Source organism: Bufo bufo, chromosome 4 (assembly GCF_905171765.1).
Source record: "Bufo bufo chromosome 4, aBufBuf1.1, whole genome shotgun sequence".
Classification (NCBI taxonomy): domain Eukaryota; kingdom Metazoa; phylum Chordata; class Amphibia; order Anura; family Bufonidae; genus Bufo; species Bufo bufo.
This window is the reverse complement of record NC_053392.1, coordinates 10,210,560-10,226,630: the sequence shown is the minus strand read 5'-3', so window position 1 is coordinate 10,226,630 and position 16,071 is coordinate 10,210,560. Positions and strand designations below refer to the sequence as shown.

General features: G+C 46.0%; 2 protein-coding genes across 22 annotated transcripts in view; both read left to right on the top strand.

Moving 5' to 3' along the window:
• The window catches only part of LOC120998305 (gastrula zinc finger protein XlCGF26.1-like), a 4,064,644-nt gene that overhangs the window by 1,319,672 nt on the left and 2,728,901 nt on the right, over positions 1-16,071 (top strand). Inside the window, exons 1-3 of one of the 21 annotated variants that reach the window (XM_040428948.1) lie at positions 4,379-4,415; positions 5,035-5,190; positions 5,274-5,397. The exons of 18 other annotated variants lie outside the window; for them this stretch is intronic. In XM_040428948.1, coding sequence (XP_040284882.1) covers positions 5,167-5,190; positions 5,274-5,397 — 148 coding nt within the window. In that variant the 5' untranslated portion in view covers positions 4,379-4,415; positions 5,035-5,166. Of the gene's footprint in view, positions 1-4,378; positions 4,416-5,034; positions 5,191-5,273; positions 5,398-16,071 lie in introns of those variants that run through there. 2 more of the 21 variants (XM_040428949.1, XM_040428950.1) reach the window with 2 other exon arrangements.
• LOC120998315 (zinc finger protein 260-like) overlaps positions 11,128-16,071 on the top strand; it is a 56,363-nt gene continuing 51,419 nt past the window's right edge. Inside the window, exon 1 of the mRNA XM_040428974.1 lies at positions 11,128-11,404. The gene's annotated coding sequence lies outside the window, so the exon portion shown is untranslated. The remainder of the gene's footprint in view (positions 11,405-16,071) is intronic.

The window sequence follows — 16,071 nt, the reverse complement described above, 5'->3', positions numbered from 1 at the left end:
TGAGCTTAGGGGAACGGAGACACACTGGACCTCATGTTCTGGCCACACTACAGGCTCACGTCCAGAAGTGGCTGACACCCCGAAGGCTAGAGGCAGGTATGGCTGCCCTTCATGCTGGCAGTCTCACTCACGTGCCCTGCATGGCACTTGTCCTCAACCTTGTAGTACAGAAGTTCCTATGCACATACACAAGGTTGACTGACATTATGCAAAGGGTACGTAGAATTGCCAGCTACTTCCGACGCTCCCCAGCCGCCACCGTGTCCCTGTCCAAACTGCAGCAGGACAACAGCCTGCCCCCTCAGAGGCTGATTGTGGACAGTGTAACGCGGTGGAACTCCACCCTCCACATGCTGGAGAGGTTGTGGGAGCAGTGACGAGCGGTCAAGGAATACCTGCTGGACCAAGGAACTTCAAGGCCATCACACCAACTCCCCTACATCACTAATGCAGAGTGGGGGCAGATACACCAGGTCTGACATGTGTTGGCCCCATTTTAGCAGGCGACCAAGATGGTCAGTGGGGAGCATGTCGGCCTCAATGACGTACTCCCCATAGTATTCCTGCTGGACAGGAAACTAGATCGCCTGCTCGAGGCTGGGGAGAGTGCCTTGGTGGAGCAAGATGGGCAACACTGCTCCACCAAGACCAGGAGGAGGAAGAATTTGTTGAGGAGTTTGCCAATGTCCAGGAGTCTGGGCCTAGTCAGGAGGGAGAGTCTGTGCTGGGGGCACTGTTAGTCCGGGGGTGGGGCATCTCTCACCGGGAGCAGCAGCAACAGCAGCATGAGGACCAAGAGGACAGTGGGCTGTCCTGTTCCCCATGGCTGCCCACATGCTGTGATGCCTCAGGAGGGACCTCCAGATCAGGAAAATTAAGGAGAGGGATGATTATTGGTTGGCCACCTTTTTAGACCCTCGCTGCAAGGGGAAACTGGAGCAGTTCATCCCAGCCAGCCTGAGGCAGGCCCGGATGGATCAATTGCGGGCCTGTCTGATTAACCGGCTGGAGCAGACAAACCCTCGGCCTTACGCTCCAGTTCTCCCCGCCCATCTCACCCAGCAGGTGGCTGGCCCCAGCAGCACCAGCCGAGCAAGTGACTTTATGGGTAAGATGAGGTTGTTCTACCAGTCTGTACGATCCAGTAGCAGCAGCAGTCACCACCAGCGGCTGGCCCGCATGGTGGCAGACTACATGGGGTCCATTGGTGCTTCCGACAGCATGAGCACCGACGACCCCATGGAGTACTGGGTTGCCAGGCTGGACACCTGCCGTGAGCTCGCTCAGTATGCGCTGGAGTTACTATCTTGCTCCCCCTCCAGCGTACTCTCTGAGCGAACAGGTGGGATGGTCACCCACAAGTGGACCCCTCTGTCCACTGACTCCATGGACAGACTGACATTTATCAAAATAAACGAGTCCTGGATCGGCAGTGACTTCTTGGCCCCCACTGTCGGTCCAGGCCGTTGAAGGGTCCCTTGTCCATCCCTTTCCTTGTCTCTCCCTCCAAAACTCTTGTTTTTTTTATCTTTTTTAATGTATTTATTAATGTTTTTATTTAAATATTTAATGATGAATTTTTTAAAATTATTTATTGATGTATATAATTATTTCTTTATTCAATGATGAATTTTATGATCTATTTGTTATGTTTTTATATATTTGTATATTAATTTTAATCATGTATTTCTACATGAATTGATTTATTGAGGGTATCATTTTTAATACAGTTTATTTAGATATTTATATTATAGTAAAAATTTTTAATCATGTATATGTAGATTAATTTTATTATTTATTGAATGGTTGTTTTTTATTTTATTTATTAATGTATCGATTCATTTCAATATAGATAATTTTTTATATATCATGTATTTAGTCTTCAAAAAATTTCTTTATTAATGTAATTGGCACACAGCGCTACACACGCCGCCCGCACCCAGTCTGCTATCATTTTCCATATCAGGCTCATCGACTCTGTGGTAGCGCAGCCAGCCTCACCGTGTGCTGATTCCAGTGCGCAGCCCTGATCATCGATCGCAGATGTGAGGCTTGCCTACACCTGGGTGGGGGTAGTGTCACACAGCCCGTGGCAGACTTCACCAGGAAGGGGCTGACAGGCAAAGTGGAGCATCTTCAATGTCATTCCGCAGAGCGGAGTTTGGAGTCTGTTCTGAAGGAACCATGTATTCAGGAGTTACGTAGAACTGCCGGTAAACTGTCCCCACATAACGAATGCAGCTGTGCTTCATTTTGGTTAACTTGAAAAATAAATTCATACCTACTGCTGCTGTCTGTCCGGACCCTGCTGAGTTTGCCCCTGGACTAAAGTGTTCTTACTGTTAAATTATCTGTTAAAATTACACCAAAACATAAGATTATGAAAAAACACAAGGAAACGTTCTAACTGAAAATAACTTTTTATTTACAACAATAACATAAATTAATTTGCTCTAGGGCATTTCTATTCCTGCAGCTCCACCAACTGTGGCAGGTCCTTCTGCTGCATTCTTTCAAATTGCTGCAGCTTGTCGGTCACTGTCCGAAGCTGCGCCCGGATGTTTTTCACCGCTTTTTTCTGATCATGCTGTACTTTATTTTTTGTAAATTGTATTTATTACGGGGCTTTTTACTGTAATACATAATGATGATTGCTGATAATGTTGATATACAGTACACACACACGTATATTTATTATTATGTGTGTGTGCAAAGTACACAATCAGCCGGTTACATCATACATCACTACCGCGCTATGTGGATAAATATATATATACACTCATAGCGCGGTAGAGATGTATGAGGTAAATGGATGATTTGCTACATGTCACACCAGGTACTAAGTAATCATTTGTAGTGGGTGTATATATACAGTACAGATGTAAGCATTGTACCTGGGCATACTTCTCTCTATGACCCAGTCAGGGTTCTTCCTTTTAAGATCCGACCATTTCTTGATTATTGCCATGTCGGGGTGACTCCTTTTGCTTCTCTTCCATTTTCGGGGTCCGATCATATCCCCGCTTTAACATACGCTGCAGGATAAAGATGCAAGCATATAATCCCAAGTATTAAGAATAAATGTCCTCAACAACGCAGCAAAAATTATTTTATTGTTGGAAGGGTAAATATTAGATTTAATGTTACCATTTGTATTACAATTGCATGTGTGTGGGGTCTGAGCCATCGTATATTGGCCAGCTGAGCTGAGACGTACCGTATTTTTCTCCATCTACAATGCACCTAATCACGCATGCGCCAGCTTTCCCGGCTTTCTGGCGCATGCGCGATTACATTACTTGAGGCTGCTGTCAGGACACCGCATGGGCCCGCATGTGAGTAACATCGGCGCATGCGCGAGACTACGGCGCACTTAGGAAGAAAAAAAAAGACGAGGACAGCAGTGAATAATTAATAGCGGGACGGCGCTGGGCTTGGCGATAATGTGCGCAGCTGGGCACAAACGGCCGGAGGGACAACCCTTTGGGCACGTTAGGAAGGTGATTTGCATATAAATAAAAAAGATTTTTATCAAAAATAAAAAGGACAGGTGGGGATAAAAATAGTATATCAAAAATTGGGCGGGGGGCTGGGGGGCCCCATACAAAATTTTGCTGTGGGGCCCAGGCACTTCTAGTTACACCCCTGCATCCATGTATCGTGAGCTGTCAATTGGATTTAAAGTCTACTGTAATCAAGTCCTCTCCTGCACTGACCACATGATGGCGATGTCATCACAGGTCCTTCTCCACCACCTCTCTCTACTGTTAAACCCCGCCCCCTGCACTGATCACATGACAGTGACTTCATCACAGGTCTTTTATCACCACTTCTCTCCACTGCTGAGCTCCGCCCCTCCTAAGCACATGACAATGACATCATCACAGGTCTTTCACCACCACTTATACTTTCTACCACTGAGCTCCGCCCCCTGCACTGATCACATGACAGTGACGTCACCCCAGGTCCTTCTCTACCACTTCTCTCCACTGCTGAGCTCCGCCCCCTGCACTGATCACATGACGGTGACATCATCACAGGTCCTTCAGCTCTTGCAGTGCAGCAGATACAGAGCAGGTCCTGGTCGGTAGTCACTGCTGTGGTGTCTGGAGCCTCTTCTTCTCTCTGGTATCACCCATTTCTCCAGAATCCCCCTTTATCCCCGATGCTGGGGGCTCTGAGAAGCGGGGTCTCTCCAGGAGCAGTAAGTGCGGTTCTGGATCTCACTAATGCTCTTGTCCCTGGAGGATTTCCAGCCTCTCCTCTCCTCATAAAGGCGCCTGCAGTACTAGAAGCCTCCAGCTCCTCCAGTTCTCTCCTCTTCTCCTGAATGACCACCAAGGATGGACAGGAAGGAGATCAGCAGAAGAATATTAGACTTCACCTTGGAGATCATCTCCCTGCTGAGCGGAGAGGTAAACTTTTCTAGATTTCTCTCCTCTTTATTGTATTCTGTAACAAGTCAGACATCGGGAAGGAGAATCCATCATAGGAAGTGATAGGAAGAGTCCAGGGTCCTGGAGAACGGCCTCCAGACCTTCCAAGTGATGGAGAACCTGAAGATCAGCCACCAGTATGGTCAGTGATGGATCATGGAGACCAATAGTCATGTTGTAGGAGCCATGAGAAGGTAAGTAGGCACGTTGTACCCAGGAGGAGAGGAAGCAGAGGAGGAGATGGCCGGAGTGTGGCCTGGAGGGAGGATTTCTACCACTAGTCTGACATCTAGATGATACTGGACTATAACAAGGAGGCCTCCACTACGTCTAGAGGAAAGAAGGTTTCTCCACCAACATAGAAGAGAAGTCTTTACTGTAAGAGCAGCGAGACTATGGAGCTCTCTGCCAGAGGAAGGGGTCATGGGGGATTCTCTAGAAGAGTCCAGAAGGGGCCTGGAGGTCTGGAGGGTAATAATATTCCAGCTTCTGGTGACTAGATTACTGGAGATGGGGCCATGATCCAGGGAGGGATTCTGAGTGTAGATCTGGAGTCAGGAAGGAATTTCTTTCCCTAAGTGTCTCTCTCCATCCACAGGATTACACCATAGTGAAGAAGACATCGGGGGGGACTCCCATCATCCATGAGTCAGGAGAGTGGAGCAGGACCCCCATCACAGAGCCTCCCCCCCTGATACATGAGCAGAAGATCCTAGAGCTCACCCACAAGATGATGGAGCTGCTGACTGGAGAGGTGACAGTGCTGGGAATGCTGGGAAATTCTCCAGTAACAGCACTGGAGGGGTCTGGGTGATGACGGTGTCATTGTGTTGTCAGGTTCCTGTAAGGTGTCAGGATGTGGCGGTCTATTTCTCCATGGAGGAGTGGGAGTATGTAGAAGGACACAAGGATCTGTACAAGGAGGCCATGATGGAGGCTCCCCGGCCTCTGACATCACCAGGTAAGAAGAGATCTACCTGATTATAGAAGTGTAAAGATCACATAGATACTACTCCCATCATCTCATCATCACATGTAATAATCTCTCCTGTCCCTGTGTGTTTCCTACAGATGGACTCATGGAAATAAATCCCCCCGAGAGATGTCCCCGTCCTCTGTATTCCCAGGACTTTCCAGAGGAGAAGCTCCCAGAGAACCATCAGGTAGATGGAGCTGAGCCCTATACACATCTATATAGGGGGATCCTGCAGTCATAGAGGGGTCATAGATGGTGGGGGTCTCTTATGTGGATCTGTTAGATTTCCCACCTGTCTGCTGTATTGTACTGAATTGTTACAGATGACAAATCAAGGGGAAGATGTGACTGATATTAAAGTGGAGGATGAAGAAGAGCGGATGATGGGCGATCCCCCGTGTAAGAGTGAGGTGGAGGAGGACATTCCAGTCCATGTGATGACAGGTATGGAATCATGAATGGAGGAAGGGAGTTGGGAGGTTTCTTCAGGTGAGACTCCACTTCAGAGCTCCAGTAAAGGAGCACTCCGGGCAGTGACCCCTGTGTTATGTGCAGGAGCGGAGGGAGCTGTGACTGCTCATAGAAGTCCTCTCCGAGCTCTTCTCTCCATCCTCTCATGGTCCAGGCTAGGCACTGTGATGAACGGCTGCAGTAATGGCTGAGGTCTGAGGAAACCCAGTTTATCTAGTTAAAGAGATTCCCTCATCAAAATGGGGTATTTTATAAATCTCAACATTTATTGAAAACTGTTTCATTTTGGCCGTACTTTCCCATATTATCTCTTGGCGCCCCCATCATGAATAGTAAGTCATCTGGGCGAGAGGTGTTTGGAGCAGGAACACGAGCTGTTGGTAAAACAAAGCGGGAACTGCGTAGACGCATTGGGGAATATTTAGGGGACATTAATAATAGGAGGGACACGGCTGTGTCCCGCCACTTGAATGCTCATCACTCTGGCAACCCCAAATGCATTAAAGCCATCGGTATTGAAGTTGTCCCACCACCCATACGTGGAGGTGATTGGGACCGTACTCTGTTACAACATGAGGTCCTGTGGATTCACACACTACGCACGGTGTCCCCATTGGGTTTGAATGAACAGCTGTTTCATTTGAGGCTATGACCAGTAATTGTGCTTCATCACCTATTGAGTAGGTTACACCAGTATTACAATGACCCTTGCATCTCTCTACATCCATTGTTACAATTGTGTGTTTACTTCTGTGCACTACCGAATTTAGGTTTGGTCTTTCTGACCTATTTACCTTTTGATATCTAAACGCCATGTAATGCCCTCTGTACGTAGCGCTGTCCTATATTCAGGACCGCGCGGTTGCGCATTGCCGGTAGCTTGTCCTCTCCTGGCAGGCACTCTCGGTATTGAGCGCCTGCCGCGCAGGTGCGGTTAGCGCCAGCAAATCACGTCTGACGTCGCCGCGCTGCGTCTCAGGCCTTGTTATGAGACCGGTTCTGTATTTAAATTCCGGGGGGGGGGGGGGGGCTGTTGGCAGATTGGCAGACAGGTTATCTTACTGCCTCAACAGATGCACCGGACTGGCGGTTTCCTTTTCATCGCAAGGTTCCCCCCACTTTCTGGCAAGTGCCCCACATCGTATGGTACTTGTATAGGCCCAGCATTTAGGAGTGGAGCTTACATTTTTGGCTACCACTACTATTGAAACATCCCGAACTATCTTTCTGGCATTTATTCTCATTATGTACTAGAATCCATTTGTACATTGACTTAACTTTTGCTTTTCTGGATATGGTGTTTTTTTCCTTTCCAGTTCATGTTTCTCCTGATGAGAGTAAAATCGAAACATGCATGTAGGGAATAGGTGCACTAGGGCACTCTAGGGCCAAGTAGCTTGAGGGCAAGGTTCCAGACGGGGTCGTTCTTCTCAGGACGGGTGCTCCGTGGCTAGGATGTTAGGGCCAGCACAGCACCCGTACCTTAGGGCTGTCTAGGGATCTAGCGCCCCCCTCCCCGCACCTGTCTGGTACTTGCTCTATTTTACAGGATCATACTAATCGTTGTGATTCTACGAAGTCGGGATGAACCTTATTATCTGGTAGTTGTCACGGATGGTGTTGCAGAAAGCTGGAACTTATAAATAAACATCCGACTGGCTTGATCACAAACTAAGGAGCATATGGGTGAGCCCTATAAAACCCCTAGAGCTCTCCCTGACTGCTATGCCCATGCAAAGGTCTTAATGGTAGACGATTGCATGCCCACGTACCTTATACTGTGTGACACCTGAAAACCCTATAATAGTGAGGGGATACGACCACCGGCTCCCTGCACTTAATACGGAGGGAGTCAGGGTCACCTAGAATCAAGCCAGCAAGGAAACACAAATAAAGGAAACAGACTTATCTGAGGAATCAGCAGCAGCAGCCTCCAGCAGTGAACAACTCATCCAGGAAGAAGTATAAACCGCAAAGTGAGGCAGTATGGGAGGGAATATAAAGGGAGACAATCAGTGCAAATAGGTGACAGCTGGGAGAAGGAAAGGAGATGACAAAGTGAAACCAAAACAAAGAACTTCATGCAAGAGGTAGCGAAGAACGTCTAACAGACCTTCTCACAGAACTGGCGGTGACAGTAGGACTATCGGTTATTTTTTGGTGCCGCCGTGCACCTTTATGTTGGAGTTTTATCGAGTACTCTGATTATTTGAACATTGTTTTTGTTTTGATACATTCTAAGGGATTATTATTAATCTGACTGATTAAAAGTTATGTTTTATTAAGGATCACCCATTCTCTTCAGTGGTATCGACTATATTATAAAACCTATCCCAGTCTTTTAATCCCTGAGGTGCTGCGATCCGTAGTGCCTGCGGTATCTGAGTAGTTGTATAGGGGAGGGGCTTACTCTACCAACCTATCGGAGCACCCGTGGTGAACTCGCAGGGCTCTGATTGTTTGCTATGATAGCCTGAGACCTTATGAAGGCTGAAAAGCTGATCCTAAGGCTCAGTCTGACTGGCAGCCTGTGAAAATCCCATAGACTATGATGGTATATTTTTGAAGTCTATGGTACAACGATCACACGTACATGTCTCCTAAGGAGCCACTGAGGCCCAGAGTAAGATCTTCATGTCAATTTTAGCGTATAATGAACATCATGAAAACAAAACCCCCCAAAAAATGGCAGAAATGCAAGATATAGTGAATGAATTGGTGCCAAGAAAATATAAAACTTGTCCCACACAAAAATAAGCCCTCATCAGAAGTGAAAAAGGTTATGGTTCTTGGAAGGTGGGAAGGAAACAATGGAAACGCAAAAATTACAATTGGCTCGGTGTTTAATTCCTTCAAGACAAAGCCAATTATCATTGTTGCATGTTTTCCTCCCCACATTCCAAGAGCCATAACCTGGAATTTGCCCGTCACACACCCAAATGAGGGAATATTTTTGGAGGAAAAAATATTTACTTATTTATTGGAAAACGGGGAAAAATTATTTGTGAGGTAAAATAAAAAAAAAGGAAACAATTCCTCCAAGGTTTTTGATTTTACGACGCCCACTGCTCTAAAAGTGACACCACGTTCTTATTCTGCGGGTTAATACAATTACAGCGATACCAAATCAGTATAGTTTTTACTTTGTTTTACTACTTTAAAAAAATAAAGACCTTTGAAAAAAATATTTTTTTAAATTCCTTTACATTGCCATTTTCTGTCTACCGAGCTGTATGAGGTTGTTTTTTTAATGAATTTTTTTAGCAAACTGTAGCATAATTTTTGGGGTACGTATGGCTTTTTTTTTATCACCGTTAGGCCTCTTTCCCACGGGTGTGTGCGCTCTACGGGCGCTGTTCCGTGGGCATTCTGCATCACGGGTGCAGACCCATTTACTTCAATGGGTCCGCAAATCCGGAGATGCAGAATGGTGCAGGACGGAACCCTACGGAATCACTACGTAGTGCTTCCGAGGGGTTTCGTCCGGTACTTCCGTTCCGCAAAAAGATAGAACATGTCCAATATTTTTGCTGAACGGACGGATCGCGGACCCATTCAAGTCAATGGGTCCACGATCCGCTGCGGCTGCCCCACGGACTGTGCTCATGACCACGGGGCACACACGCCCGTGTGAAAGAGGCCTTATTCAATTGTTTGGGGGAGACAATGTGAACAAAAAATTTCAAATTGTGTGGGGTTTTTCCATTACGGCATCCATCTCTCAGGTTAAGCTTTTTTTGTGTTTACTCTCATTTTATTGAACAGAAATAATATCCATATACACAGACTTCAATCAGCTCGTACATATAAATTTAGTTTCACAGTTAGCATCACTGCAAATATAAAACCTAAGGTGGAAATGTAGTAGATATAATGACATCCATTACAATTTTAATATTAACAGGGATGGTCTAATCCAAGTTAGAATTCCCAATTATGTAGTATAAATAAGACGTAAGATAAGAAAAAGAAAAAAAAGGGGGGGGGGGTAGAATAATAGAAAAAGAAAGGGAAAAAAACATTCTGTGAGCGTTGTGAGGAAAGTATGGGGAAAGAATGAAGGCCGGGTGAGGGAGTGGAGGTCTCTTGTATCAGCTCCTCCCACCACTGTCAGAATACTACACCCTTGTCTCAGTTCCATCTACATGTGGCCATGTCGCAATAGTTATTTTTTGACATCCCTTGGAGATCTCACCCAAGAGCTTAGAAAACTCTGTTGAGTAAAGGAACAGGTAGAGAGATCCCCACCTAGTATGGAACCTCTCTCCTTGATCATGAGAGTATGCAATCAGTTCTTCCATTTTAAATATATGTCGGAGCTCAACAGCCCATTCACAGAGAGAGGGTGCTGTCCTCGATTTTCAGTGTGTCTGTATTGCCAATCGAGCTGCTGTGAGGAAGAATCTCAGGGCACACTCCTTCATTTGGGCCAGAGTCCCCGGCATGAGAGATAGTAGAGTCACTTTGGGTAGATTGGGCACTTTCTTCCCTGAAAATTTGTCATATACCTGGAGCACTTGGTCCCAAAGTTTATTTATGGTTGGGCAAGACCACCATATATCTAAGACAGTTCCCTCCTCCTGTTTACATCTCCAACATAAACTAGATACATCAGGGAACATTCGATATAGTCGTTGGGCAGTAATACCATCTGGACAGAATCTTAAAGTTATTTTCTTTTGCGTAAGCTGCAACGGATAGTCCATGAGAGAATGTACACACCTTGAGAATGTCCTCTGTTGTAAATGTGAGTTGTAGATCTGTTTCCCATTTTCTAAATTAGGGAGCTACACCTGGATTGCTTTGGTCTATTAAGATCCTATACATCTGGGCAATAATCTAAGGTGAGTATTAGGTTTTATAAAAAGGTTGTCAAAGTCCGTCAGGTTGTGTCCAAGCTTTTGGCTAGGTAATCTGTTTAGGTACGATCTCAGTTGAGCATAATTGAGCCATTGAGAGCCTTTAAGTCCGTCATCTAAAACAAGGGATTCATATGAGACTACTTTTGCATTCTTTATAACATCTCGGCCTCTGGAATACAAAGTTCTATTCCATATTAGGAACCTATCCACCCTCAATCAAGGGGTGAAAGTGGGATTACCCATGAGGGGCGTCATCGGACCTGGTCTCTGTGATATCTGAAACTTTGTGACCCAGCTGTCCTATTGAGTAAGAGCATGGCGAACTAGAAAGACCACCATTGGAAGAATGGCCCTATCATCTGGAAGTAACCATGGAGCAGTTATCAAGTCCATCGGGGATAGTTCCCGTTCCAGCTTAACCCAAAGTTTCAGAGATGATCTATTTGACCAATTTAAGATCCGCATGAGGATCGCTGAAGTATGGTTTGTCTTGAGGTCTGGTAGTCCAACTCCCCCTCTACTTCTGGGTTTGGTCAGTGTCTTAATGTTTATCCTGGGTCTGCTCCTCCTACCCCAAGCAAAACACGTTATGGCTCTTTGGAGGTACAAGAAGAATTTACTTGGAACACAGATCGTTTGAAAGAGATACAAAAATCTTGGTAAGATATCCATTTTAACTATATTCATCCTGCCAAACCATGATAGAGATTTCAATGAATATTTCTGCAGGTCCTCTAAAGTCTTCCTCTGCAGTGGTAGGCAGTTAAGTGGATATAGTAGGTGTAAGTGAACCGGGATCTGTAACCCTAGGTAGGTGATACTCTCCTACCCATATTCCAGAGATGTCTGGATTTCTTCTCAGTGCAGTGGCTAGATGCTCCATTATCAAGACATATAATAGGGGCAATAGAGGGCATCTGCCATGCCCTGCTCAGGCTATGTGCGGAGGTCTGCCAGGTTAGCAGCACGGGTGTAGCCTTTTTGTTTTGGAGTTGAGCTATATCCGCCTCCCTTCAGGTGCACTGGGTGTGGTCGTGTGAGTTTAAATTACGCCCACTCCCAGTGTCCTGTGCGGGTTATAGCTTCTGTCTGGCTCAGAGGAAGGAAGGAAGGATTTGCTGTTCCTGCTCAGTAAAGATAAGTTGGTTTTGTTTTCTTGTGGTTGTCGGTCTAGGCTGTTAGAGAGACGCCTGCCCCCTCCAGGTCCTGAGGGAGCAGGTTGCCTCTTTCCCCCTTTCACCATCTTAGGGATTCTAGGGAATCTTCAGCCTAGGCACGGGGACACATTTTTTCCCACCTTCAGGGTCTAAACGTGGGCATAGTAGTCTAGGGAGAGCTGGTAGGGATTTGTCAGGAGGTGACCTCTATCCCCAGCTTCTTGCCTAGACACTTGTTTATTTATATCCTGTGTATCTTGTATCCTGTCCGCCGTGACATTATAACCCGCCAATACCTTGACTGCCATTTCTCAGCTGTTTTGAGATGGAGTCAATTGATGTGCTAGTTGATCGCTTGCATGGATTATCCCTAGAGGTTGCGGATCTGCGCAATTCGGTCACACGGTGTCAGAATGCTCTGGCATCAGGTGCAATAGGAGGAAGTCAAATTTATGGGGAGCCTAAAGTCGCTCTCCCTGATAGATTTGCAGGGGGTGTGGATGACTTTATCCGCTTTAAAGAGTCATGCAAGTTATAGTTTCAGCTGCGTCCATCTTCGTCTGGTGATGAGAGTCAGAGGGTAGGGATAATCATTTCCCTGCTTAAAGGGGACGTGCAATCTGGGCCTTTTCTCTGCTGTCTGGTTCTCTGGCCCTCCGGTCTGTGGAAGAATTTTTTTAAGCCTTGGGATTAATTTATGATGATCCAGATTGGGTCTCGATGGCGGAGTCTAAATTGCGTAATTTATTACAAGGTGAACATACTGCAGAGGCTTACTGCGTTAAGTTTAGGAGATGGGCTACCGAGTCAGAGTGGAATGACCCTGCATTACGTAGTCAGTTTTGTCAGGGGTTATCTGAGAGATTGAAAGATGCCCTTGCTTTTCATGAGTACCCGGATACATTGGAGAATGCTATGTCTTTGGCAGTACGGTTAGATAGACGTATTAGAGAGAGGTGTAAGGTTCCCTCCACGCAAGGGATCCCTTCTGTGAGTGGTTTCGTCTCACCTGCTCCCCAGGGTGATATGACATGTAACTCTGGGGTAGGGGAGGAACCCATGCAGCTGGGTCAGGTATCTATCCGTTCTGGTAGTAGGAACTTTAGGAGGTTGCATAAACTATGTTATTACTGTGGAAAAAGTGGTCATTTTATTTTTGCTTGTCCTTTTGTTAAACCGCATGTTGATGAGAGAAACCCAAAGAGGTTTACTTAAAAAGAAAAAAGAAACATCCCTGACTCTTGGTAGTGTGAATGGAGTGGTGGAGCAAGCAGGTATGCAAGCTCCCTGTAATACTCATTTTCTCCTTCCAGCTATGGTGGCGCTAGACTTAGGAATTTTTTTTGTTTAAGTATTCATTGACTGTGGTGCTGGGGTAAACCTTATTGATTTTCTTTTTCTTTAAAATCTGGGTCTAAGTACTTGCACTTTAGAAAGAGAGATTCCGGTTTTCGCAATTGATTCTTCCCCTCTTTCTCAAAGGAGTCTCACTCATATTGCTCATGGTATCCGGTTAAGGGTGGGTGATTCACATGTTGAGATCATGTCTTGTTTTGTCATGAAGGACTTGCCCGCTCCTATAGTCTATAACATAACCCAATTATAGATTGGCAAGCAAGACAGATCATTGGTTGGAGTGAATTTTGTTCAGACAATTGTTTTGGCAAATCTATCTCTGGTGTGTCTACTACGGCTTTACCTCAGTATCTCTCAGATTTTGCGGATGTCTTTTCGGAGGGTGGGGCTCAGGAATTGCCCCCTCATCGTGACTATGATTGTCCAGTGAATCTCATCCCAGGGGCTAAGTTGCCAAAGTCTCGGCTTTACAATCTTTCTCAACATGAAACAGAGGTCATGTGGAAATATATTGCCGAGAGTTTGGCAAAAGGTCATATTAGGCCATCTAAGTCTTCGGTGGCAGTTGTTTATTCTTTGTAAAGAAAAAGGATGGATCACTGAGACCTTGTTTGGATTTCCGGGAATTGAACCGTATTACGGTCCGTGATCCGTATCCCCTTCCTTTGATCTCCGATCTTTTTGATCAGATTGTTGGAGCCAAGGTGTTCTCCAAGTTGGATTTAAGAGGGGCCTACAATCTGATCAGAATCAAGGAAGGGGATGAGTGGAAAACGGCCTTCAACATGCGCGAGGGTCATTTCGAGAATCTGGTTATGCCTTTTGGGTTAACTAAAGCGCCAGCGGTATTTCAGCGATTCCTCAATGACATTTTTCATCATTTTGTGGGGAGGTTCGTGGTAGTTTACTTGGATGACATTCTAATTTACTCTCCTGATCTGAAGACCCATCAGGATCACGTGAGACAGGTTTTGACGATCCTTCGGGAGAATAAATTATATGCCAAATTGGAGAAATGTGTGTTTTCTGTGCAGGAGCTTCCGTTTCTGGGATATCTGCTTTCTGACTCTGGTTTTAGTATGGATCCTGAAAAGGTCTGGGACCGACCGGAGAATCAGAAAGCTTTGATGCGGTTTTTGGGGTTTACTAATTATTATAGAAAATTTATCTTGAACTATTCTACCATTGTGAAACCTCTCACCGATATGACTAAGAAGGGCGCCGATGTCTCTGGTCAAATGAGGCATTGCAGGCCTTTTCGGCTATTAAGGAATGTTTTGCGTCTGCTCCCATTCTGGTGCAGCCCGATGTGTCTCAGCCATTCGTGGTGGAGGTTGATGCATCAGAAGTGGGGGTTGGAGCAGTGCTGTCGCAGGGTTCATCTCCTGGCAAATGGGTTCCGTGTGCTTTTTTTTCCAAGAAGTTCTCGGTCGCCGAGAGGAATTATGATGTAGGAGATAGGGAATTGCTGGCCATCAAATTGGCCTTTGAGGAATGGCGTCACTGGTTGGAGGGGACGTCTCATCCCGTTACAGTATATACGGATCATAAGAATTTGGCTTACCTGCAATCTGCCAAGCGTCTGAACCCTAGACAGGCCAGATGGTCACTGTTCTTTACCAGGTTCAATTTTGTGGTTACTTTTCGCCCGGGGGTTAAAAACGTCAAAGCTGATGCGTTGTCTCGCAGTTTTCCTGGGGGATGTGATTCAGAGGATCCTGCTCCGATTTTGGCTGATGGGGTGGTGGTCTCCGCTCTGTATCCCGAATTGGAGATGGAGGTGTTGGGAGCCCAGGAGGGGGCTCCTGGTTCTTGTCCCCCAGGGAGGTTGTTTGTTCCTGATGGACTGCGATACAAGGTATTCAAGGAACATCACGATACTGTCCTTGCTGGACATCCTGGTGGTAAGTCCACCTTTGATCTTGTGTTCTGGAGGTTCTGGTGGCCCGGGTTATGTAAGAGTGTTGAGGATTACGTAGCAGCTTGTGAAACCTGTGCACGGTCAAAGGTTGCTCATACTTGACCTGCTGGTTCACTTCTTCCTTTGTCTATTCCGTCTCGTCCTTGGACGCACTTGTCTATGGATTTTATTATGGATCTGCCGAATTTCTCCGGGAAAACCAGTAATTTTGGTGGTTGTTGACCGTTTTAGTAAAATGGCTCACTTTGTATCGTTAGCCAGTCTGCCCAATGCCAAGACTCTTGCTCAGATTTTTGTTGATAATATCGTGAAATTGCATGGCATTCCCTCGGATGTGGTTTCTGATAGGGGCACACAGTTTGTCTCCAGGTTTTGGAGGGCGTTCTGCTCTCGGCTTGGCATTCAACTTTCGTTCTCTTCGGCTTTTCATCCGCAGAGCGTACTAATCAAAACCTGGAGACCTACTTGAGGTGCTTTGTGGCTGAGAATCAGGAGGACTGGTCCTCATTCTTGTCCCTAGCAGAGTTTGCTTTGAATAACCGTAGGCAGAAGTCCACTGGTAAGTCACCATGGCGCATACGGTTTTCATCCTCAGTTTGGTACCTTTTCTGGGACTAGTTCCTTTGGGATGCCAGAGGAGGAGAGATTTTCTTCTGCCTTGTCTTCTATCTGGCGGAGGATCCAAATGAATTTGGAGAAGATGGGTAAGAGGTATAAGCGAATGGCTGACAAGAGACGTATGACTGGTCCGGACCTGTGTGTGGGTGATCTGGTGTGGTTATCTACTAAAAATATTAAACTGAGAGTACCTTCTTGGAAACTGGGTCCAAGATTTATTGGACCTTACAAAATATCTGCGGTGGTCAATCCAGTAGCGTTTCTTCTGGATCTT